The sequence below is a fragment of the Grammomys surdaster genome, unplaced genomic scaffold, assembly GCF_004785775.1.
Source record: "Grammomys surdaster isolate TR1022 unplaced genomic scaffold, NIH_TR_1.0 126051, whole genome shotgun sequence".
NCBI classification, from domain to species: domain Eukaryota; kingdom Metazoa; phylum Chordata; class Mammalia; order Rodentia; family Muridae; genus Grammomys; species Grammomys surdaster.
Window position 1 is genome coordinate 6,340,571 of NW_021620862.1, and position 24,903 is coordinate 6,365,473.

Below are 24,903 nucleotides of genomic sequence, written 5' to 3' on the forward strand. Positions count from 1 at the left end.
CTCTCTCTCTCTCTCTCTCTCTCTCTCTCTCTCTCTCTCTCTCTCTCGGCTAGGTTTCTTCTGCCTGGTCTCCATGTTGTAACCCCCCACTTCTCCCCCACTTCTTGGTGGGGGTAGGAGGTTGTTCTTCCTGATTTTATGGCTAGTTCTTTTCAGGTGATGTTTCCTTGGAAGCTTCCCTGCCTCCTGTTTATGTCCTTTGTAGTAACTGTCATGAGGTATAATTACTGTCTCATATAGTTATTTGTTGTATGTCTCTTTCCACTAGGATACAAACTCTCTGAGATGGAGACTTTTGGTGGTGACCTCAGCTGTAACACTGCTTATGGAAAGCAGTCAGTAAATACTGGTTGAATGTTGAATAAATGGAACTGGTCAGAGCAGGACTCTAACTTAACCACGTTCACCTGCCTGTAAATCCCTATGTTTAAACAGATGAGTAATTTGGTCAGTTAATGTAATGTAAGCCCGTCTGAAAATTAGCCATGTGTTGTATACACTGTTGTAAGCATTTGTGCTTATATCTGTTTACTCTCCTTTTACACATGAAGAAGCAGCAACACAGAGTCGAGGTGCTTTGTGGGAAATAACATAGTAAGGAAGTAACAGAGCCAAGATCTAAACAGTAGCCAGCCTGAATGTTGTTGATCCTGTGCTCTCTGTCTAAGGAGTCGTTCCAGTGATATGTATGGTATGTGCATGTGAGTGCAGTAGGTGCTGGAAAGGCCAGAGCTTCCAATGCCCCAGAGCTGGAGCTGCAGACGCTCTGAGCTGCCCAACACAGGTGAGGGAGTCGAACCTGGGTCCTCAGCAGGAACAGTGCACATTTTTACCTGCAGAGTCATCCCTCCTGTTATCACTGTACTGCCTCAAAAAAAGGTACAAGGAGTTAAAGGTAGTAAATCAGAATCCTCAAGGTGTGAGCCGCACCTTTGTGGAATAGATGGGTGCCCTTGTAACTGACACCACTTTCTCAGACCCTGTTCAAATGACCCATTCAGAGAAGCTAATTCATGAGTGCCTTGTATACCTTATATAAAAATAGTCCTTCCTCTCATACTCCACTGTCATTCACTTTTTCCATAGCTCATCAGCACTGGCTTGTACTTTTCCTTGCCCTCCTAACTAGAACAGAAGCTCCAGGAGAACATGGACTTTGGCGAATTTCTGTGAGGTCTCTGTTGCCTAAGCAAGAACTACCATGCAGACAGCACTTAGTATATACCCACGTTTTCCTGGGATGAACTGTGTTTTCCTTGTATCTTGGTTATACTTTCTGTCTGTTTCTTGGTTATGTTTTATTTGAAGTTTTCGAGTAGAATGTTTGTGTTACTAGTGGTTGAACATAACAGGCAGGTACTCCCTAGCCCTTATGGCTTCCTCCTCTATTCCTTTACCCATGATTTTATGGTCTTTGAATATTAAACTTCAAGAATTCTTTTCCCTATTGAATCCCCTACTTCCACTACTCAGATCCTACCCTTCATTGTCAGCCGACCCTGTAGCTCTGTATCTCAGTAAGTTACCTGCCATGGATCTCCTGAAGAACTTTATCTAGTGACTCCCTCGATGTTTATGGTAACCATCCTTGGGTGTTCAGGAGGTGTATCTACTTTCCTGTTTGTTTGTGGGTTTGGGGTTTTTTGTTTGTTTGTTTGTTTTTTGTTTTTGTTTTCAAGTTGTCTCTGTGTAGTCCTGGTTGTCCTGGAACTCACTCTGTAGACCAGGCTGGCCTCAAAATCAGAGGCCTGCCTGCCTCTGCCTCCCGAGTGGTGAGATTAAAGGTGTGCACCACCACTGCCCGGCTTCCTGAATAGATCCTTAAGCATTGTACATACCTGCATTCAGGACTTTGAAGGGACTTTTCAGCTCTGACAGTCTCTGAATCATGTTTATTTTCTGTTTATTCTGTTACCCCTTCTGATTTTTGTTCCAGAAACATGAGTTCTCTTTCTCTTTTCCTCCAGTGCAAGAGTGCTTTTGAATGAGGATGCACAATAACTTCTGTCTGTACTCATTTTTCTCTCTTAGAATAATTTCACACTGCTGTCACAGCTTCCACAGGCCTGTCCTGAACACCAGGCTGCTTGTTCCTCTCTCTTCCCAGACAGGGCCAGACTGGAGTGGGACTCAGCATGGAGCTCAGGCTGACCCGTGACAGTCAGTCCTCTGCCTCTCTTGTACTATACATGTGAGCCACTGCTGATGCTTCCTTTGCATATCCAACTGCCTTGTCAAACACAAAGTTGCTCAGACTAAATGGAGCACCTTTATACCCAAGCCAAGGTCTTTTCCTCCAACCATGATTATGAAATATTTATTGATTTGGATTAGTTGGCTTGTGGTTTTTTGGTTTTTTTTTTTTTTTTTGAGACAAGGTCTAGAAATTTGGCATTGGCTGACCTGGAACTTAGTCTGTAGACCAGGGTGGCCTGGAACTCACAGAGACCCACCTTTAAAGGTGCGCACCACCACCCCTGGCTGATTTGTTTTATTTTTACTTTCAGGCTCTTCAGCAAAAGCCCTTGTCAGTTTAAAAGGTAAGAATTATGCCTTTCTAGATATGTATCACAATTTGAATATATTTTTTCTTTTCCTTCTGTTATTCTTTTCGTAACTTACTGTATCTTGTAAATATTGACTTTTCACTGATAATTTTAAATTCATATGCTTTTATGGGAAAATGCATCTTTATTTGCTAGTAGTTAAGAAAAATTTTCTAAAATTTTAATTTTCTAAAATTATTAATGAAAGAATATCTTCTTTTGTTTTTGTTTTTTGAGATGATTTGCAACCCACTGTGTAGACCAGGCTGGTCTAGAACTCAGAGAGAGATCCACCTGCTTCTGTCTCCTACAGAGAGTCACTGTGCCTCATTTAAAGACGACCTTAACCAGAGCTGGGGTGGAGCTCAGTGCAGTGCTTGCTGGAGCTCTCAGTGCAGCACCATTGCTGTAAAACACTCGGAACAGTCAAGAAACCTGTGCTGAGCTTACATCAGTGTAAGCTGGACTGTAAAAAAATAAAAGTCATTTAGAAAAAGAATATAGGGATTGGGGATTTAGCTCAGTGGTAGCAAGTGCAAGGCCCTGGGTTCAGTCCTCAGTTCTGGAAGAAAAAAAAAAAAGACAAAATTAAAAAAAGAATATTGCATGTTTTCTGAACTCTGAGAGATGTTTTTCTAAAAGAGGAGGAGGTAGTGGTAGCAACCTGAATCTTAAACTATTCCTGCCTCAGCCTCCATCTAACTTAGAGTGTTGTGGTTTGGTTTTTGAGACAGGGTCTCACTCTGTAGTGCTGACTGGCCTGAAGCTCAGTATATACACCAAACTGGCCTCAAACTTCAGTCATCTTCTTGCCCCTGCCTCCCAAGTGCTAAGATTACAAGAATGCATCACAATATTGGGCTTCTTAATTATTCTGGCTTTTGAGACAGGATCTCATGTAGCCTAGATTGGCCTCAAGATCCCTGTGTAGCCAAGGTTTGCCTTCCTGTCCCAGGCTTTCTAGTTAGGATTACAGAATACCACCACACCTGCTCCAACTAACATTTCTTAGAGAAGAAAATTAGAGAATGCTGGTATGCAACTATAGAAAAATAGAACCATTCTATATATATTACTCTTCAGTTTTATTGTATCTACATTTAAACATATGTCTGTATTTAAACATGATTCTTTACAAAACTTAAACTTATTCTGCTTTATTTCATATGTCTAATCATTTAATTGATAGGACTTTTTTGGTTTTCAAAAAACTCCAAAGACATTTCTTTGAGTTAAAAGAAAAAAAAAAAAGGGTTGGTCCAAAGGTAGTGAGTTCTCTCAATTGATTGTTCACAGTCAGTGACAGATTGAACTCCCGTTCTACACTTCCCCTTCTCACTACGGCACTTGACTAGTCTTAAAAAAAAAAAGAAAAAGAAAAACAGCCAAGCGTAGTGGCTCATGCCTGTAATCAGAGCTGTTGTGGAGGCTAAGGCAGGAGGACTGCTGTGAATTTGAGGTTGGTCTGGGCTATAGGAATGTGCCACAACACCACCCCATACTATATTAATTTTCCTCTGTTGTGTTTCACATATTGAAGCAAAACTCATTTAGAAATGTCCTTTAGGTACCTAGGTGTATAGCACATGCTACAGTCCATCACTTGGGAGGCATAGATACAAAAGGATGGCTGCAGGTTCAAAGGATAGCCTCCGTTCCACAGTGAATCCCAAGCCGTCCAGGGGAACAATGAGATCACGTCTCAGAAAGCAAAAACAGAAGGAATGTCCTCTAAGTTCAGAATTAGAGGTTTTTATTTTTTATTTTCCATTGTCCTACTTTCAGTTAGAATTTAAAAAAAAAAAAAAGAAATCATTCTTAACAGAATGGAAGAATTATTAAAAACTTACTCCAAAACAAAAACTTGTATGTTTTGTATAGAAATGCAGTACTTGCCGGGTGATGGTGGCGCACGCCTTTAATCCCAGCACTTGGGAAGCAGAGGCAGGCGAATTTCTGAGTTCGAGGCCAGCCTGGTCTACAGAGTGAGTTCCAGGACAGCCAGGGCTATACAGAGAAACCCTGTCTCGGAAAAAAAAAAAAAAAGAAAGAAAGAAAGAAAAGAAAAAAGAGCCGGGCAGTGGTGGCGCACGCCTTTAATCCTAGCACTTGGGAGGCAGAGACAGGCGGATTTCTGAGTTCGAGGCCAGCCTGGTCTACAGAGTGAGTTCCAGGACAGCCAGTACTATACAGAGAAACCCTGTCTCGAAAAACCAAAAAGAAAAAAAAAAAAAAAAAAAAAAAAAGAAAAAAAAAAAGAAATGCAGTACTTTTAAGATGCATTGCTTTGTCACTTTATTAAAAGAATAGGTGAAGTTTTTGGTTTTTTTAATGTTCTAATGTTTAATTTGTTTAATGTTTAATTGTGTGAGGCTGGAGAGATGGCTCAGTGGTCAAGAGCACTCTGGGTGCTCTTCCAGAGGACCCCAGTTCAGTTCCCAGTATCCAGTGGTGCAACCATCTGTAACTCCCTTGCAAAGGAACTGACTGCCTTTTCTGGCTCTGCAGGTACCAGGCATTCATGTGGTGCTCAGACATACAGGCAGCAAAACACCCATGTACATCAAATAAATTAATGAGCTTAAATAAAAATGTATTGTGTGAGTGTGGATGTGTGCTCCAGAGTGCTTAGTGGAGGTCAGGGGACAGCTTTCAGGAATCACTGGTCTCCTTCACTGTGGCTACTAGGGATTGAACTCGACTCAGCTCATCAGAGTTCCTCTGCAAGCGCTTTTCTCCTAAGCCATCTCTGGCCTGAGATACGGTTGGTTTGTTTCTAGTAAACTGAAATGACTGCAGTCACATTGTAACTTTTTCACATTAACATATGTTTACTACTACTACTAAAGGGTTAGTGTTCATGATATAAAATTTTATCAGTATTAATTATTCATTACAGAGGGAAGTTTATCTAACACATGGAATGAAAAGTACAGTTCTTTACAGAAAACTCCTGTTTGGAAAGGCAGGACTGCGGGCCCTGCTGTAGAAATGGTAAGGAGTGCTCCTGTGTGCTCGAGAATCCTCCCTGAACTGTGTGTTTGTGGTGGATAAGTTCACATACAAAAACGACAACAGTAGGTATTCACTCAGTGTGTCATCGAGCACTATTGACCTTACTTAGGCAAATCATCTGTGACAGATTACCTGTCACCGTTAAGCATCTGTAATATACATGCACACACACACAGACATCTTAGCATTATTATTTGTACAGACAATCTCACTGTGTAGACCTCCCAGGTCTGGAACTCACTATGTAAACCAGATTGCCTCTGACTCACAGGGATATGCCTACCTCTACCTATGGCTCCCGAGTGCTGGGATAGTATTATATACTTTTGATATTTACAGGTTTTTAGTTCTAAAGATAGTTATCAATTATCTCTTATATATCATGGATTTTTTTTTTATGTGAGTTACAAATTTGGTAAACTTTTGACATCAGATGTCATATAGTACTAAAGTCATTTAGGCATTCTTTTCTCAAGTGATTTAATGTTCTTGTCTAGCCCGACCCTCTGCAGCAGACATCATGTAATAGTCACTTAATATTGACCCACAGAATTTAAACTGAATTTCCAGAACATGTTTTCCTACCTGCACCATGCAAGGCTGCCAGCGTGCTACAGAGATGTGGGTTCCAGTTTTCGGTTGAGTATCATTGCAGAGATATCTATTTAAACACTTGGTTAATTTCAAGATGTTTACATTTGGCTTTGTGTGCTTTCTGTTACTCATTTATAATCCTATACTGCTGATAACCTAGCTGTTTTTTTCAGATTTAATTTACATTTTGGAACAAAAATGAGAAACATTCATTAAATAAAAAAATTTTATTATAGCCTTTCAGAAATTCAAAAAGAAGTCGACTCTTTTCTGATGAAGATGACAGACAAATAAATACAAAGTCACCTAAAAGAAACCAGAGAGTTGCAATGATCCCACAGGTGTGTGTGTATTAAAGTTTTATTTCATGTGAAGGGTATGAATGATTGTGCAGTGTGCTGAAGTTCATATTTATTCTGTTACGTTTTGAACAGCATTCTTTAAGTCATGTTGCTGCTCAGCAATTATCTTTAGTATCTTAGAAAATTGAGTGTTTTGTTAGTTGACATTAAACTTGGTAGGAAGCCAGTCATGATTTTTTAAGCACGAAGGGAGTGGACATTAAATAAAATAGGCTTGGTGATGTGTATTGAGTTCTGAATTTTTTGTGGAAATAAGTGATGGAACATGTTTAACTTTATCAAATAAAGTATAATAAAGACTATCCAGAGAAGGAAATAGTGCAGGATGAAATAGAATTTCCTTCTTTGTATTTTTAATTTATTGTTTTCTGGGGAGAGGTGCTGTGGATCAAACCTATGGTGTCACATATAGCAAGTGCTCTACCATTGAGTTGTTTTATTTTTGTTGAATTTATCCTTATTTATTTTGATTTTTTTTCAAGACAGGGTTTCTTTGTGTATTCCTGGCTGCCATGGAACTAGCTCTGTAGACCAGGCTGACCGTGAACTCACATGCCCCTGCCTTCCAAGTGCTGGGATAAAGGACTTGCCTCACCACAGCCTGGCTTATCCAGATAACTTGAGTTCTGTACTTGGAACTCGAATGGTAGAAGAGAAGTGACACCTGTAGGTTGTCCTCTACACACACACACACACACACACACACACAAACAAACACACACACACACACACACACACACACACAGAAAGTAAACAAATGTAACGTAAAAATTTAAAGTCACAGTAGGTGTGTAATAAAGGAATGAAACTTAAATAAGAAAATATGGGGGCTGGAGAGATGGCTCAGTGGTTAAGAGCACTGACTGCTCTTCCAGAGGTCCTGAGTTCAAATCCCAGCAACCACATGGTGGCTCACAACCATCTGTAATGGGATCTGATGCCCTCTTCTATGTCTGAAGACAGTGACAGTATATTCACATATATAAAATAAAATAAAATATGACCTTTAACAATTATATAGTTTTTTTCAGACCAACTTTGTAACTTCTGATATAACTTCTTATCCTTTCATTATTTTCCCTAAAGCATTATATAAGATTTTTCAATACAATGAAATAAAGTTGAGGTGATTTATTTATCAAGCAAAGGCATGATCTGCAGTATCAAAGATCTCTTGAGTATTGAGACCAGAGATCTCTCTGTAGTGGTCAGCTCAGAACTTAGCATTTAGTTCAGGCTGGCCTCTGACTCAGTCTTCCTTGCTTCAGATCCCAAGAACTAGGAGTAGAGGTGTGCACCACCATGACTAACTTCTTCATGATGATTACAGTGATAAAATATCATGTTCCATAGAATGAACAGAGTGCATCTTGAACTCTTAAAGCATCAAGGACAAATGTATACAAGTACCTGAGAAGCACAGTAAAGGTGATTTCATTGAAAGTAAAATGCAGCGTGTTGATTTGGTAGGTGTTGGACACAATGTCAAATGGATTTTAGAAGCTAGGTAAATATCAGTTGTTAGACTTTGACAAAGCTGTGTTGCTATTATAGTCTGAATGAGTTGCAAATATAACAAGTTTGGTCTTTATGACTGGAGCTATTCTGATCCAATTCTAACCATGCCTGCTTTCCCAGCACATCTTCTAGGACTGAGTTACAGTCTCTTGTATTTCTGAGCAATTATACCAAAGAACATGGGACAAAAAAAAGATTAACATCCTCAAATATGTAAAAAAAAAATTTTATGCCTGTTTCTCTTCCTTAGTCCTAATAACTCTAGGTGTTTTTTTTTTTGTTTTAACTATCTTTATTTTATTATTTTATGTGTCTGAGTATTTTGCCTGCATATATGTCTGCATCCTCTAGAACTGGAGTTACAGACAGGTGTGAACTGCCATGTGGGTACTGGGAATCGAACGTAGGTCCTTAACCAGAGCAGCAAGTGCTCTCAACTGCTAAGCCATCTCTCTAGCCCCATAACAGCCCTAACTTAACAGTGTCATTTATGTGATGTAGCTGATTCCTTTCCCTGTGTAGTCATAGCCTCTAAATCTTCATTTTATCAGTCTGGTGTTTGTTATTGTTGTTTGGGCAGGTTTTTGCCTTTTGTCTTTTTTTTAGTGCTAAGAACTGAACCCAGGATATTATATATCCCAGGCAGGTGTTCTATCACCAAGCCCAGCTTATCTATCTGTTTACTTAAGTGTTTACTAAAAGAACACAATGCACAGCTAACAAATTATTAAAGATCTAACAATTATTGACTATTTACTAAGTATCAGGTGCTGTTCTAAGGATTTCATCTGTATTACTTTGATTTAATTTTCAACAATCTTCATGAAATAGATTACTATTACTCCCCATTTTGCAGATGAAGGAACAGATATGGAAAAGTTAAATTATCTTGCTCAAGGTCACAGAGCTATTAAGTAAAGACTGATACTTAAATGGTAGGCAATCTGTCTCTAGTGTCTTGCTTTCTTTAAAAAAAAAATTGTTATTTTAAATAAGTAGTTTTATTGATGCATAATCCACATACTATACAATTTACCTAATTAAAGTATACATTTTAAAGGGCTAGAGACATAGCTTAGTTTTAGGGCTCTTGTATAGTCTGCCTAAGGCCCAGGGTTGGATCCCCAGCATTGTAAGAGCATAAAACATTGTATACTTTAGTGGTTTGTAATATGTACATAGTTATATGTTCATCATTACAAATTTAGAACATTTTTGTTTTGAACATTTCTCCTGATTTTAGAATAAACTCTTAGAATGAATGATAACTGATGCCACAAAAGTATTTACATTTAAAACTTGAAACATGGGCTGGAGAGATGGCTCAGTGGTTAAGAGCACTGATTGCTCTTCCAGAGGTCCTGAGTTCAATTCCCAGCAACCACATGGTGGCTCACAACCATCTGTAATGGGACCTGATGCCCTCTTCTGGTGTTTCTGATCATAGCAACTGTGTATTCACATTCATAAAATAAATAAATCTTAAAAAAAAAAAAACCTTGAAACATTCTGTTTAATCTGTATGTAAGATTTATAATACTTTATTGCCACCAATAGTCTGAATATATTACAATCAAAGAGATATATATTATATTATACCTCTATATAATATAATATATAATATATTATATATTATCAGATATATATTATAGGTACATATACAGAGAACCATTAATTAGTCTATTTAAAATATGTGTAACTAACTGTATAGAAAGTGACAGCACTAGCTGGGCATGGTGGCTCACACTTTTAATCCTAGCACTTGGGAGGCAGAGGCAGTCAGATCTCTGAGTTCAAGGCCACTTTGATCTATAAGTTCCAGGACAGCCATGACCACACAGAAACCCTGGCTGGAAAAACAAAGCAGAAACAGCAGTTTTTATGATTAGAATCTTTTTAGGCCAATGGACTGGCTCAGCTGGTAAATGCCTGCCACAGAAGCCTGGCGATGATCTGAGTACAGTTCCCTGGCTCTCACACTGGAAGGAGAGAACTGACTACTGAACACTGTCCTCTGACCTCCAAAACATGTTGTGGCACACATGCCCACACTGACATACACATCATACACACATGCACAGTACAAATAAATAGCCTTTAAAATATCTTTAGTTATACATTTAAAAAAAATAATAATTTTCTAAGGTTAGCTTGGTGCCATATACCTGTAATCCTAACACTTGGAAGACTGAAGTAGGATGATTGCCACAGGTTCAAAGCTGCTCAGGGCTATAGTGGTTATTTTCTCCCTCTCTCTTAAAAACAAAGTTAACTTTCTAAATACAGTGTTTTATCTTAAATTCTAGTTCAGAAAAGAACATGAATGAAAAAAATAAGTGAAATCCAAACCAAGCACTGGCACTGTAGTAATTCTGACAGCTACATCCTGGGTACCTAACATGAGCCAGATAGGGAGTATTTGGAAAGTCTCTACTGTCTGTTCAGCTAGTCTGTAGATACACATGTTTTCTAAAATAAAGAGGTAGAGTAGTGCAGTGGCACATGTGTTTCATTTTAGCACTTGGGGAAGAAAGGCAAGTAGATCTCTATGGTTAGCTATAGTAATATATTGAGACCCTGTCTCCTCCCCTCCCCCCCACAGAGTTTATAATGAAAAATATACTTTGACCTTCATTCACTATTCTCCTTTTCTCACGAAGTTAGGAAGACCTTGTGATTAGTTTGATTATCCTTTTAAATATATTTTTAAAACTTTTCATGTTAGAGCCAGTGAGATGGCTGAGCAGGTAAGGCACCTGCTACCAAGCCTGAATCGCTGAATTCAGTCCTTAGGACTGACTGACCCATATCCTGTAAGTTGACTTCTGAGCTCTATACATCTCCTTTCCCACATATCATAAGCAAACAAGTTAACTTTAAAAGTTAAGAAAATTAACACATTTATACATTGCATGCCTGCTGCCCAACGACTTGGGAAGATACAGGCAGAAGGATTGCAATGAGATCAGGGCCAGCCTGATCTATACATAAGTTCTAGGCCACCCAGGACCACATAGCAAGACCCTGTCTCAGAAACAGTTCAGAACAGAACTTTATGTGTTTATAGAAATAGATAATTTATTATTGTGACTTTCTTTTCCTTTTTATAAGTTTGTGTGTTTGTGATATTTTTATGGGGAAAAAAACCTTGCCAGGTGTAGTGGTGCACACCTTTAATCCCAGGCGTTGGGAGGCAGAGATAGGCCGACTTTTGGAGTTGGAGGCCAGTCTGCTACATAGTGAATACCAGGACAGCTAGAGTTATCTATCTATCTATCTGTCTGTCTGTCTGTCTGTCTGTCTGTCTGTCTATGTGGGGGGGTGTATGCATGTATGCACAAGCACATTTGTGCACCTGCCATACTGCATGTGTGGTGATCAGAGAACAGCTTGAATGAATTGATTCTTTTCTTCCACCATGTGGGTCCCAGGGATTGAACTCAGGTTGTGAGGCTTGGCAAGAGGCTCCTTTATGCAACGCACCATTGTTGCTTTATAGGTTCTTCTTTCTTCCGCCCTTCTCCAACAGCAATCAACAACCCACCAGCAACCCATCCTGCCTCTCAAGGCCCTAACATTTATATACCCTCTGAAAAGTCCCCAGAGTTCCCAATGTCACACAGTTACAGAAACTGTCTGCGGCTGGCAAAATCATGTCCCCACCAGAGCACAAGGCAAGTTATAGTCAGTCTGAAGTAGCCCCGTATACCTGGGGTTAAAATGAAAACATATAATATTTCTGAGTTTTTTTTAAAGAAACCAAAATTCCAAAATTGTCACTAGAAGCCATCTTGCTGGCTCTTTTCTAATAACAGTTAGACTTAAAATTGAAGACTCAGACTAGGGGTAGGGGGGCAGTGAGGCAATGGCTCAGTAAAGTGCTTATGGTATAAGCATGAGGACCTGAGTTCAGATATCCCCACACCTACATGAAAGCCAGCCTGGGCATGGCAGTGTGTACATGGACAACTAATTAGCCAGTCTGGGGTCTGGGCTCAGTGAGAGACCCTGTCTCTGAAAGTGGAGAGCGCTAGAGGAAGATCCTGACACCCACCTCTGGCTCCCATGCGTGGGGCGTGTGTGCTCCGACACACATGCAGTGCCTTGAATTCATCCTGAGTGCTGCCTTAGCTCTGTTGTTTAATTCCTGGTGTTCTTTTCCCTGCAAGTCCTTTTGTTTGTCATCTCTTTCTAGTCTGTTAAGAGTTGTCGGGTTTTGTTTTGTTCTTCTGGTAGACGGTATCACTGTAATATCCTCACTATGTTGTACAGTCTGACCTTGACTCATGCACCCTCAGAATGATCAGTGGAAGCAATCGTATGACTTTCTTGCTTTGCTTTATTAATAATCATGAATTACATCAAGAGCTTCCCAGTTGGGTCATTCTGGCGTCTCCACCGTGACTTCTACTGTGCTGTATTGACTTTATGTTCTTTCCGTGCTGGGCTCGCTTTCTTCTCCCCACCCCTCTACTGGTTGTGTAGAGCATGTTGGCATTGTTGGAGCAGTCTTCCTGTCTCTGCCTAGCTGCTGGAACTGCAGGCAAACACTGCAGTGTCTAGTAGTACTACATAATAAAGGGCTCTCTGTCTGTACTCTGACAGCCTTGTTATTTTATGTCGACTGTCTAAGGATCTACTGCTTGCATGTGCATAGATGTTCTCTTGATTTTTTTCAATAGTGTTTTGATGATTTTTGTTGTTCTTTTGTTTGTTGGTAGGGATAAAACCCAGACAAGCACTCCAACACTGAACTGGACCCTGTAAAGTTCTTACTATTTTTTTCTGACCCTGAAGTCTAGAAGTCACTTGGGTCTGTTTTTCCTGTATATCTAAACTAAAATTATATTATAATTCAGTATAATTCAGACAGAGTGGAGGCAAGTATTTCCCTTTCTGTTTAGAATATAAAACTTGAGGCTTTAACTTTTTTAAGAAAGTAAATTTAGTGTGTGTATTAGCACATGTGTGTGCATGTGTGTGTGTGTGTACAACTTGTGAGAGTTAGCTCTCTCTTTCCACCAGGAAATTCCACCAAACTTATATCATCAATGAGCCACACTGCCAGACTGAGGTTTTAACTTTGTTAATCAGGAGGTTTGTTTGGTAACAAATTCCATGTTGAATATTATTGAGTCTTTCTGAGTACTTAAATCTGCCCTATCTTTTTATAAATGCATTCAGTATTATAATTGTTCATTTTTATCTAATGCTATAATTCAATTTTTTTAATATAGAAATTTACAGCAACAATGTCAACACCAGATAAGAAAGCATCCCAGAAGATTGGTTTTCGATTACGGAACCTACTCAAGCTTCCCAAAGCACATAAATGGTGCATATATGAGTGGTTCTATTCAAATATAGACAAGTAGGTATCATTGCTCGTATCATCAGTATTGCTCCAATTGAAATGAACTTTTTCAAATGTTATAAGCTGTCACCTCTTCTTTAAATCTCTCTTTACTTTTTAAATTTCTGTCCTCTCATAAATACATTCTAATCACAGTTTCCCTTCTCGACTCCCAGTCCCCACCCTTTCTCTATTTCCCTTCAGAAAAGAGCAGGCCTCCCAGGGATATCAGCCAAACACAGTATAACAAGTTGTAATAAAACTAGGCACATACCCTCGTATCAAGGCTGGTTGAGGCAACCCCAGTAGGAAGAAAAGGGTCTCAAGAGCAGGCAAAAGAGTTAGAGATATCCCCACTCCCACTATTAGGAGTCCGACAAAAACCTTAAGCTAACAACTCTAACAAATGCAGACAACCTAGCACAGACCCATGCAGTCTCCATGGTTGTCTGTAAGTCCCTCTGAGCCCTGCTTACGTGATCCTGTGAGCAGCACTCTCCTAGTGTCCTTAACCCTCTGGCTCCTGCATTCTTCTCTTCCTCTTCCACAGGGTTCTCCAAGATCCAAAGGGAGGGACCTGATGGAGATCTCCAGTTTGGACTATCTCTCCACCTATGTTTAGCTGTGGGTCTCCATATCTGCTCCCATTAGCTGCTGGAGGAAGTCTGATGACGATTGGGCCAGGCAGCAATTTATGAATCTAGCAGCCTATCACTAGGAGTCATTTCATTGACTTTTTTCTACCCTAGGTGTCCTGGCTCATTTTTAAAGATTTATTTTTTATTTATTATGTGTATATATGCTTATCTGCATGACTTTATGTATGCCACATGTGTGTAGGTGCCCACAGAAGTCAGGATGTAGGATCCCCTGGAATTGGAGTAATAGACAGCTGTGAGCTGCCATATGATTGGGAGCTGAGCCTAGGCCCTGTGCAAGACTAGTACAAATGGTCATTTTTATTACTTATTCATTCATTCATTTTTATTTTTTTTAATAGCTCTGGCTGGCTGTGTAGCCCAGGCTGGAGATCTGCCTGCCTATGCCTCCCAGCGTGGCTTCAGCTGACCCTATTGCCTACTCTCCCAAGTAGCTGACTGCACAGGTACATGCCACCATACAGAATGAAGAGCTCATTTTTCTATTTCTTATTCCAGTTTAATTAATCTGTATTTTTGTTACAGTTTTCTCTCTCCTTTTCCTGCCCCTATAAGAAGTTATACATTCTGAAAATTTTTAAATGAAAAAGCATAATTTCTGTATTATAACTAGCAACTCCTATAGAATGAAGATACCCTAAATCAAGCACAATTACTCTCAGCAAATGAGATTTGTTTTATAGATATAGAGAAATAGACAAATCATTTTTAGGAGAGTAATCTTTTTATTTACAGCTAGTATTAGGCACTTTTTAACTATACAGGAATTTTGAATAGCCCATAGAGATTGGCTGAAGAATATCTCTGATTATAATCTATCTTCTGTGCCAGTTATCAGCGGTTGCTTAGTTGTTTATTTTTCTGTACTTCCCTTCTGTCCTCCATAAACAGTTGCTTGCTCAGAAGCTTGTGAAGTTCATGGATAGTCACGTTAAGTATCATTGTTAAAACTATACTTTTCATTCCTCAAATCATGAGTAAAAAATTTTAATGATCTTAAGAGAATTTTCCTCTTTCTCCCTCTCCCTCTTTCCTTCCCCCTTCCCTTCTCCCTCTCCCTCTTTCTTTTTTTTTTTTTTGGGGGGGGGTGGGTTGAGACAGTGTTTCTCTGTATAGCCCTGGCTGTCCTGGAACTGACTGTATATCAGGCTGGCCTCCAACTCAGAAATCCACCCCTGCCTCTGCCTCCCAAGTGCTGGGATTAAAGGTGTGTGCCACCACTTCCCGGCCAATTATGAATTAGAAGGGAAAGTTTGACACATTATGATTAGTAGGATGTGAAAAATCAGAATGTATTTTTTTGTTTGTTTTTTGAGACAATGTTTCTTGTAATCCAGGTTGATCTCAAACTTGCTTTCTTACTGAGTGGCTACAAATAAGGATGTAGCCAAGGCTGACCTTGGACTTTTAGCTTTCCTGCCTCTTCCCAAAGGTTGGAACTGGAAGGTGTATTTTTTACTTTATTTAGGAAGGTAACACATTAAATATTAATATGATCATGAATCCATTCTGTTTTACAGGCCACTTTTTGAAGGAGATAATGACTTCTGTGTATGCCTAAAGGAATCCTTTCCTAATTTGAAAACAAGAAAATTAACAAGAGTAGAATGGGGAAAAATCAGGAGACTGATGGGAAAACCTCGGAGGTAAACTTGTTTTGTTTAAAGTTAGTAAGTAGTTGATGGTATTGGTACTACCTTGACTTGTTGTGTTTTTTGTTTTTGTTTTTTTGTTTTGTTTTAAAGACTATTTTCACTGTATATTCCTAGCTTGTCTGGAACTCACTATGCAGACTAGGTTGGCCTTGAACATACAGAGATCCACCAGTCCCTGCCTCACAAGTGCTAGGATTGAAGATACACTCCACCACATGTCCTTTACCTTGGCTTTTTAAATCTTCAAAGGACTAGTACCAAGATACAACTTCAGAGTAATTGATTATATGTTAAATATATCATTTTAATGAATTGTAATGTAGGTGCATTGTGTCCTTAGAATAAAATGCACAATTTCATTTTTTTCAGATTACAGATATCTAACATATTGTTTTAAGGATTTATTATTTTAATTTTTTAAAATTTTATTTCTCTAGCCCCAGTGCTACTGTTTTTAATTACCTATGTCTTTTATGTCTGTCTCCCTACTATCCAACTCATTCTGTCTGTCTTCTATCTATCTATCTATCTATCTGGCACAGTTTGAGTTATCTCAGGATAGCTTCTGACTCAAACTGGTATGTGTAACAATTATGTGTAATCTTGAACTTCTCACCATCCTGTCTCTGCCTTCTAAGTGTTGGGATTCCAGGTGTGAGATTCTGTGCCCAGTTTTATTAATGCAGTGCTGTAGATCAAATTCAGGAATATGTGCAGGAACTCTACTAACTGAGCTGCACTCTCCAGTCCACCCCCTAAAATATTTTTAATTGTCCTGGAAAATATTTAAAGATGCTCTAAATTCTTGTGTCTATTTTTTACATTTATTTACTTTGTGTGTATATCAGGAAAATAAGAGGGAATTGGCTTCAGTTATCTCCTACCATGTAGAGCCTGAGGCTCAAATTCAGGTGCTCAGGCTTTATGGCAAGCTACTTACTTTACTTGCTGAACTATCTCATCATGCCCCCTTTAATATATGTTTTTATTCTTTAAGAAGTTTATACATATAGACAATAGCTTGAAGTATTTTACAAAAAAAAAATGTTTTTTTTCTTTAAGGAAGTCAAGTTATAGTACAGATTATTAATACAATAAACTTTTAGAAATACCCTAACTTCAGAAGTTAACTGAGGGCTGGAGAGATGGTTTAGTGGTGAAGAATACTTACAGAAGACCCAGATTTTGTTCCCAGGTCACACATGGCAGCTTACAACAATCTATAACTCTAGTTCTAGAGGATGTGATGCCTCCTCGTCTGGATTCTTTGGACACTACACATATATGGTATACACAGATATGTATATATACACACTTAAAAAAATCAATGGGTGGCCGGGCGGTAGTGGCGCACGCCTTTAATCCCAGCACTTGGGAGGCAGAGGCAGAGGCAGGCGGATTTCTGAGTTGGAGGCCAGCCTGGTCTACAGAGTGAGTTCCAGGACAGCCAGGATTACACAGAGAAACCCTGTCTCGAAAAACCAAAAAAAAAAAAAAAAAAAAAAAAACGATTGACAGTACCAAGGGTTGGAGAGGTGACTCAGCAGTTAAGAGCATCAGCTGTTCTTCAGAGGACCTGAGTTTGATTCCCAGTACCCACGTGGTGGTTCACAATCATCTGTAACTCCATTTCCAGAGACCCAGTGACCCCTTCTGCCCTCTTGAGGACCAGGCACATATGTGGTACATGTATATATAAAAATGACAGTACAAGAACAGGGACACAGATTATTAAGTAACCACAGTTAAAATGGTGTAGCTGGAAAGATAAATGGAGGAAAAAAGATAGTGCTATCACAGCTATCTAGGAAGTTAGCAGATGCTTCCCAATTATATGGAGGAGGTAGAGAATTCATTTATTATGGAAACTTGCACTTACAAACAACAATCTAGAGAAAAATTGAAAAAGAATCAGATTTTTTTAAAATTTTTAAGAATGAAACAGTAGGGCTAGAGAGATGGCTCAGGTATTAAGAGCACTTGCTGCTTTCACAGAGGACCCAAGTTTGATTCTTAGCACCTGCGTGGTGCCTCCTTCCCACTAGTTCCAGGGGAATCGATGCCCTCTCTAGGCATCAGGCTTGTATGTAGTATATATACATACATGTAGACAGAACACTCACACGTGTTAAATTTTTTAAAAATGAAGCAGTGAAACTACTAGGGAAAATCAGGTTTAGATGCCGTGTAATTTACAGTTTTAGGTAGTGCCTAATATATGATACTGAGTTGGAAAAAAATTAAATTCCCAGTAGATTCTAGAGCTAGGAGGGATAAAAGGCAATCTCAGTAAGTTTTCTTCATAAGAATGAGGTTTTTGTGGCCCTAAATTTAAAAAAAAAAATTGTCGAAAACATCTGAAACTTTTTGTAGACAGAGGGCAGAAAGGAGTCTATAAGATGAATTCACTCAGTGGTTCTTGAATCGTGGAGTTATAAAAGTGGGAACGCCGGGCAGTTGTGGTGCACGCCTTTAATCCCAGCACTTGGGAGGCAGAGGCAGACAGATTTCTGAGTTCGAGGCCAGCCTGGTCTACAGAGTGAGTTCCAGGACAGCCTGGGCTATACAGAGAAACCCTGTCTCAAAAAAACAAAAACAAACAAACAAACAAAAAGAATCAGTTCCTTGATATATGAATAAAATACTTATTAAAGCATTACGACACATTTAGTATTTTCTGATTCATATACTTAGCTTCATATATTTAGCCAGGCGGTGGTGGCGCTTGCCATTAATCCCAGCACTTGGGAGGCAGAGGCAGGCGGATTTCTGAGTTCGAGAGTTCGAGGCTAGCCTGGTCTACAGAGTGAGTTCCAGGACAGCCAGGGCTACACAGAGAAACCCTGTCTTGAAAAACCAAACCAAAAAATAAAAAATAAAAGTGAGAGCACTGTGATGAGCATTTGGTGAGATCAAGAACACTGGGGAGTGTATGCACATTGTCCTGACTGTGGTGTGGGTTTTAAGGCTTAGATACAATATACATGTTGGAAAAGACAATATACATGTCTTTTTATTACGCTTATTTGATTATGGGTTTGGAGATCAGAAAACATCTTAGGGGTTGGATGTTTCTTCTACCATGTGTGCAGTAGGAATTAAACCCAAGCTTGGCAGCTGGGCTCTTCTTTTCTCTCTTCATGTATCTGTGCATGTGTGGAGATGTGAAGGGGAGTCTTCCTCATCTGACCTTATTCTTGTTTTGTTGCTGTTGTTTGAGACGCGGTTTCTCTGCTGTGTAGTTTTGGCTGTTCTAGAACTCAATTTAAACCAGGCTGGCCCTGAGCTCGCACAGATCCACCGGCCTAAGTTAAAGGCATGTGCCACCATACTCAGCCTTACCTTCTCCATTGAGAGCTCCCATAGTTTGCTGCAGGGGTCCCGTCTCAGTCTTTCTAGGCTACAATTAAAGGCAGGCTTCCATGGCCAGCTAGCATTTACATAGGTTCCGGGGTCCAAACTCCAGTCTTGCTTACACAGCAAGTACTTTAACTTCTGACCCCACAGAATTTATTTATTATATTTCTAGTACTTGTGTTTGAGTTACAGGTGTGTACTATAACGTTAGCCTGGCCTAGCTTAGTTTATGTGATATTTGTAATTTATTCTAGATGTTCTTCTGCATTTTTTGAGGAAGAGAGATCAGCCTTAAAACAGAAGCGGCAGAAAATCAGGCTGTTACAACAAAGGAAAGTTGCAGATGTTTCACAGTTCAAAGATCTCCCCGATGAAATTCCTCTACCCCTGGTTATTGGAACCAAAGTTACAGGTAAGTAAAAACAAGCTTAGTCATGAGGCCCTTCAAGTTGTAACTCAGGTGGTGTCGATTCCACACTTAGGAAGCATAACTGCTTCTGCAGCAGTACACTAAAAGGAAGCCATATTAGTGGACTGGAATGATGGCTCAGGTTAAGAGTACCTGCAGCTTTTGCAGAGGTTCTGGGGTCAGTTCCCAGCACCTGCACAGTGGCTCACAACCTGTTCCAGGGGGATCTGATACTCATTTCTAATCTATGAGGGCACCAGGCATACATGTAGGCAAGTACTCACACACATAAAAATAAGTACATTAAAAAAATACGTATTAAAGCTGGGCAGTGGTGGCACACGCCTTTAATCCCAGCACTTGGGAGGCAGAGGCAGGTGGATTTCTGAGTTTGAGGCCAGCCTGGTCTACAGAGTGAGTTCTAGGACAGCCAGGGCTATACAGAGAAACCCTGTCTCAAAAAACAAAACAAAAAAAAAGTATGATATCCAGAATTATTTGTTAGCTTTTTAGGGATTTATGCTCTAAATGGTGATCTTTTCTTTAGTCCGTTTGGTAGCTATATGATTTCATTTATGTGACAACTTAAGGATCATCATTTCAATTTTGTTTTTGTTTAAAAAACCATTAATTTTCTAAATCTAAAATAAAGTACATAGTCATGTTAAAACTAGTAGACAGTGACACTGGTTTTTTTTTTGTTTTTTGTTTTTGTTCCAAGACAGGGTTTCTCTGTGTAGCCCTGGCTGTCCTGGAACTCACTCTGTAGACCAGGCTAGCCTCGAACTCTCAAACTCAGAAATCCGCCTGCCTCTGCCTCCCAAGCGCTGGGATTAAAGGTGTGTGCAACTCTCTCACACCCCCACCCCCACCACCGTGACACTGTATTTTTTAAGGTTTAAGCTGTATGCTTAGAATAGTTTTATTTGACAAGTGTTTACGTGTCTTAAGTATAACGACTGTTTCTCTTCTCAGCACGATTACGTGGCATTCACGATGGTCTGTTTACTGGTCAGATTGATGCTGTGGATACTCTTAATGCTACTTACAGAGTAACTTTCGATAGGACAGGGCTGGGGACTCACACCATTCCTGACTATGAAGTTCTTGTGAGTAATGTTTTATTAAACTTAATTAAAATGTTTTATAGAATATTTGTACTTTATGCCTTTAATTATTTTAGTATTTTCCTTATGCTGTCTTTTATGACAGAAGGTTTCAATTCAAAGATCCTTAGGATTTCCCAACCCTGTAAACTAGATCCCCTGGAGAAGAACTCTACTTAAGTCTCATTTCCAAAAGCCAGGATTTCTTCCTTGTGTTTTATCCGCCCAGTGAATTAGCACCTTCATTTGTTAAAATTACTTTGGGGGTGGGGTCAAGATAGGGTTTCTTTGTGTAGCCTTGAAACTCACTCTGTATACCCGACTGGCCTCAAACTCACAGAGATCTGCCTGCCTCTACCTCTCAAGTGCTGGCATCAGACGTGTGCACCACCACCACCACCAGCTGTAAATTACATTTTTATTTTGTGTGTGTGTGTGTGTGTGTGTGTGCTTGAATGTGTGCTATACATGCTCATGCAGACCACAACACTTGTTTGAAGGTCAAAGTACAACCTTTGGGAGTCAGTTCTCTTCTACCATGTGACTCTGAGGAATCTAACTCTGGTCTTCAAGTGTGGTGGCAGGTGCCTGTACCCACTGAGCTGCCCAACACCTTCACTTTTTGCATGATAAAATTGCCACACTATTCATTACCTTACTCAAAGCTCTAAAGCTGGGTTTTTTATTTTGTTTGTGTTTTTGTTTGTTTATAAATCACATGGAGACTAGAATCTATGTCTTTTGATATTCTAATACACATTAACATGCTGTGGTACTTATCAGTCTTGATTTTGTAATGTGGAACTTATGTACGCATTCATGAATGTGCGTGTGCACGTTCACGCTTGAATTTGTGAGTGTGCTTTGGATTTAGATTGAATCCAGGGTTAGTGATCATTGAACCACTGAGCTATATCTCCAGTCTGACACTCTTTTTAGATAGTTAGATGGATGGATGGATGGATAGACAGACAGACAGACAGACAGACAGACAGACAGGTAGGTAGGTAACTGCTGGAGATACAGCTCAGTGAGTACTTGCCTTGCATGCTAAAGACCCTATAGACTTCTAAATAAGTAAATTTAAGACTATGACTGCAATCTGGATTGATTTGTTTTAAGTTGATATACAGTGCTTATAAATTCTCTTAAGTTTTATGGTTATTCTCTTCTTTCAAAGAGTAATGAGCCTCATGAGACAATGCCAATCGCTGCCTTTGGACAAAAACAGCGGCCTTCTCGGTTTTTTATGACCCCACCACGGTTACATTATACCCCTCCTCTCCAGTCACCAATTACAGTAAGTAATATAGAGACGCCCTCAGGAATGTAATTGTTATGACTGCAAACTGTGTTCTCAAGTAGCACACATTATAACTACTGGAGGACTTGAGCTACCTATATTATATTGAACTGATTGGCAGATACTAAAATAAGCAAATAGTTTTCCCAATTCTGAAAATAGTTTCTTCATTACTGGTTTTTAATGTAATTTTATTAAACAGAAAAAGATACAGTCAATGATTAGATGATTCCTTCTGACTTTCAGGATGGTGATCCTTTACTAGGACAGTCACCTTGGAGAAGTAAAATTTCTGGCTCTGACACGGAGACGTTAGGAGGCTTTCCAGTAGAATTCCTTATCCAGGTGGTAAGTTGCTTGGAAACTGAGTTGTTAAGGTTGGAGTCTTTCTGTGGGTCAAACATTTTTACATATTATTCTTTCAACCACTGTGTGGGTTTTCAGAACTCTTCTATTTCCAGCAAATTCTTTTTTTTTTTTTTTTTTTGTTTTTGGTTTTTCGAGACAGGGTTTCTCTGTATAGCCCAGGCTGTCCTGGAACTCACTCTGTAGACCAGGCTGGTCTTGAACTCAGAAATCCACCTGCCTCTGCCTCCCAAGTGCTGGGATTAAAGGCGTGCGCCACCACCGCCCAGCCTCCTCCAGCAAATTCTTAAAACAAAGTTACAATACCCCAAAATAATTTGAGTTGTTGCTTTTTTTTCTTTTTAAGATAAAAAATTACTGTTTGCTTACTAAGTACTTAGGGATTAGACACTAAGAAATCTTTAGTCTAAATTTAGAAGCAGTGTATGTAACAGTTTTTCTGAATAGTCTGACTTTTAAAAATGTAATGAGTTAGTTAGTTTGTCTGTTTGTTTGTTTTTCTGGAGATAGGGTCTCACTATGTAGCTGTGGCTGTCCTAGAACTTACTATATAAACCAAGCTGGCCTGGAATTTACAGAGATCTGCCTGCCTCTGCCTCTGTGTGCTGGGATTAAAGATTTGTGCCACTATGCTTGGTATGTGTGATTGATTTTGAAAATTAGATTAAATAAGGCCAGATAAAAGAAGCAAGCCTGAGAACCTGAGCAGGGTGCTTAGAGTTCACAGCCAGCCCAAGCTAATAGCTAGACGCTTGACTCTAACAGAAAAGGAAATGAGATCACGTAGTTGTATTAAGTCATAGTCTAGGAGGCTGGAGAGATGGGGCAGTCAGTGGTTAAGAGAACTAACTGCTATTCCAGTGGACCGGGGTTCAATTCCCAGCATCCACATGACAGCCCACAACTACTTGTAACTCTAGGATCTAACACTCAGACAGACATACATACAGGCAAATCACAATGTACATAAAAGAAAAATAATTTCTAAAAATCATAGTCTAGCATTATTTTGAGGGTTCTTTCCCTTTTTTTGAAAATAATATTTTAATCTTAAATGGCCTTTTTTTGTTGTTGTTTTTTTGTTTTTTCGAGACAGGGTTTCTCTGTGTAGTCCTGGCTGTCCTGGAACTCACTCTGTAGATCAGGCTGGCCTCGAACTCAGAAATCCGCCTGCCTCTGCCTCCCAAGTGCTGGGATTAAAGGCGTGTGCCACCACCGCCCAGCAATGGCCTTCTTTTTTAAAAAAAACTTTTTCCTCTTATTTTGAGCTGAGCAATGGTGGCACATGCCTTTAATCCTGGTGTCGCTCCCCAGCGTCCGACCAGCGGAATAAGGCAACGACAATAGTGTTCTTCTTCGAGCGGTTTATTCAGCAACCCTTGTATGCTCCTTTCGTGCTGCCAGCAGCCACCCACACCACCGCCTGCAGCCCCTTAAAGCTTTGCCTCGCTCCTATCAGTAACTGCCACGAGAACACTGGTAATCGGTCACTCCGTATGACGTGAGGCGGGATGATGGGGAACCACACCTCTTAGCGCAAGCTTTCCATATATTGAGTTGTTTTTCTCTCAAGCAGTGCCCAGTCATCCTGGCTGGCCTTTTGCCAAGCGCCATCTTGTAATGGCACAGGTGGAGCCGCTTCCCACATCCTGGCACTCTGGAGGCAGAGGCAGATAGATCTCTGTGAGTTCAAGGCCAGCCTGGCCTACAGAGAGAGCTCTAGGACAGCCAGAGCTATAGAGAGAAATCTGTCTTGAAAAAACAAACAAAACACATACACAGTATTTGTTGAGATTATAATACAATTAAATTATCTTCTCCTTCCCTTTTCTCCATTCAAGCCCTTTCATATATCCCCTCTTGCCCTCTCTCAAATTCATAGCCTCTTTATCTTTAATTGCTGCTGTGTGTGTGTGCCTGTTCTCAAACATATGAATACAATCTACTAATTGGTATCATGCTACTTGTTTGTGATTATTAGGCCTGACCATTTGGTGTTGGACAACCACCAGTTAATATAAAATTCTATACCCATGTATATAAAACCTCATTGAATTTCTCCCACTTCATTGAATTCCTCATTGAATTCCTTAGTTGCCTGTAGTCCTTTGTTCCACATTAGCATGTCCGCTGGTATTTTTCTTGTTCAGGTCTAGTTTGGGCAGCCATGCTGTTGAGACTCCATGTATAAGGCTTCCCTGGCATTTCTAGGCTTCACAGTCTCACAGCAGACTTCCTGCTTCTCTGTCTCTATCGTCTCTCCACCCCCCTGCAGTCATCCCTGACCATTAGGTACAAGAGTTGTGTTGTTGATGTATCAATTAGTACTGAACTTGACAACTGTGCATCCTAACTGGTTGTGATTCTCTGTGAGGAGTGAGAGCTGCATTCACTGTGGGTATAAGGATAAATATTTAGAATGTAGTTAGGGATTAAGCTGGTTTAGTAAAGTGGTGATTGTAGTTCCCCTTCAAGACCCATGACTTCACTAGTCCTAAAATAAAGTCTTTATTTATAAAAGTACTTAGGCTGGCCAGTGGTGGCACACACCTTTAATCCCAGCACTTGGGAGACAGAGGCAGATAGATTTCTGAGTTCAAGGCCAGTCTGGTCTACAGAGTAAGTTCCAGGACAGCCAGGGCTACACAGAGAAACCCTGT

At 39.8% G+C, this 24,903-nt stretch overlaps 1 protein-coding gene across 1 annotated transcript in view; it reads left to right on the forward strand.

The window, feature by feature from the left end:
• Lin9 (lin-9 DREAM MuvB core complex component) overlaps nt 1–24,903 on the forward strand; it is a 47,810-nt gene that overhangs the window by 4,324 nt on the left and 18,583 nt on the right. Inside the window, exons 2-10 of the mRNA XM_028755249.1 lie at nt 2,508–2,540; nt 5,446–5,540; nt 6,392–6,496; nt 13,273–13,406; nt 15,568–15,693; nt 19,314–19,471; nt 20,444–20,577; nt 21,755–21,874; nt 22,124–22,225. Coding sequence (XP_028611082.1) covers nt 2,508–2,540; nt 5,446–5,540; nt 6,392–6,496; nt 13,273–13,406; nt 15,568–15,693; nt 19,314–19,471; nt 20,444–20,577; nt 21,755–21,874; nt 22,124–22,225 — 1,007 coding nt within the window. The remainder of the gene's footprint in view (nt 1–2,507; nt 2,541–5,445; nt 5,541–6,391; nt 6,497–13,272; nt 13,407–15,567; nt 15,694–19,313; nt 19,472–20,443; nt 20,578–21,754; nt 21,875–22,123; nt 22,226–24,903) is intronic.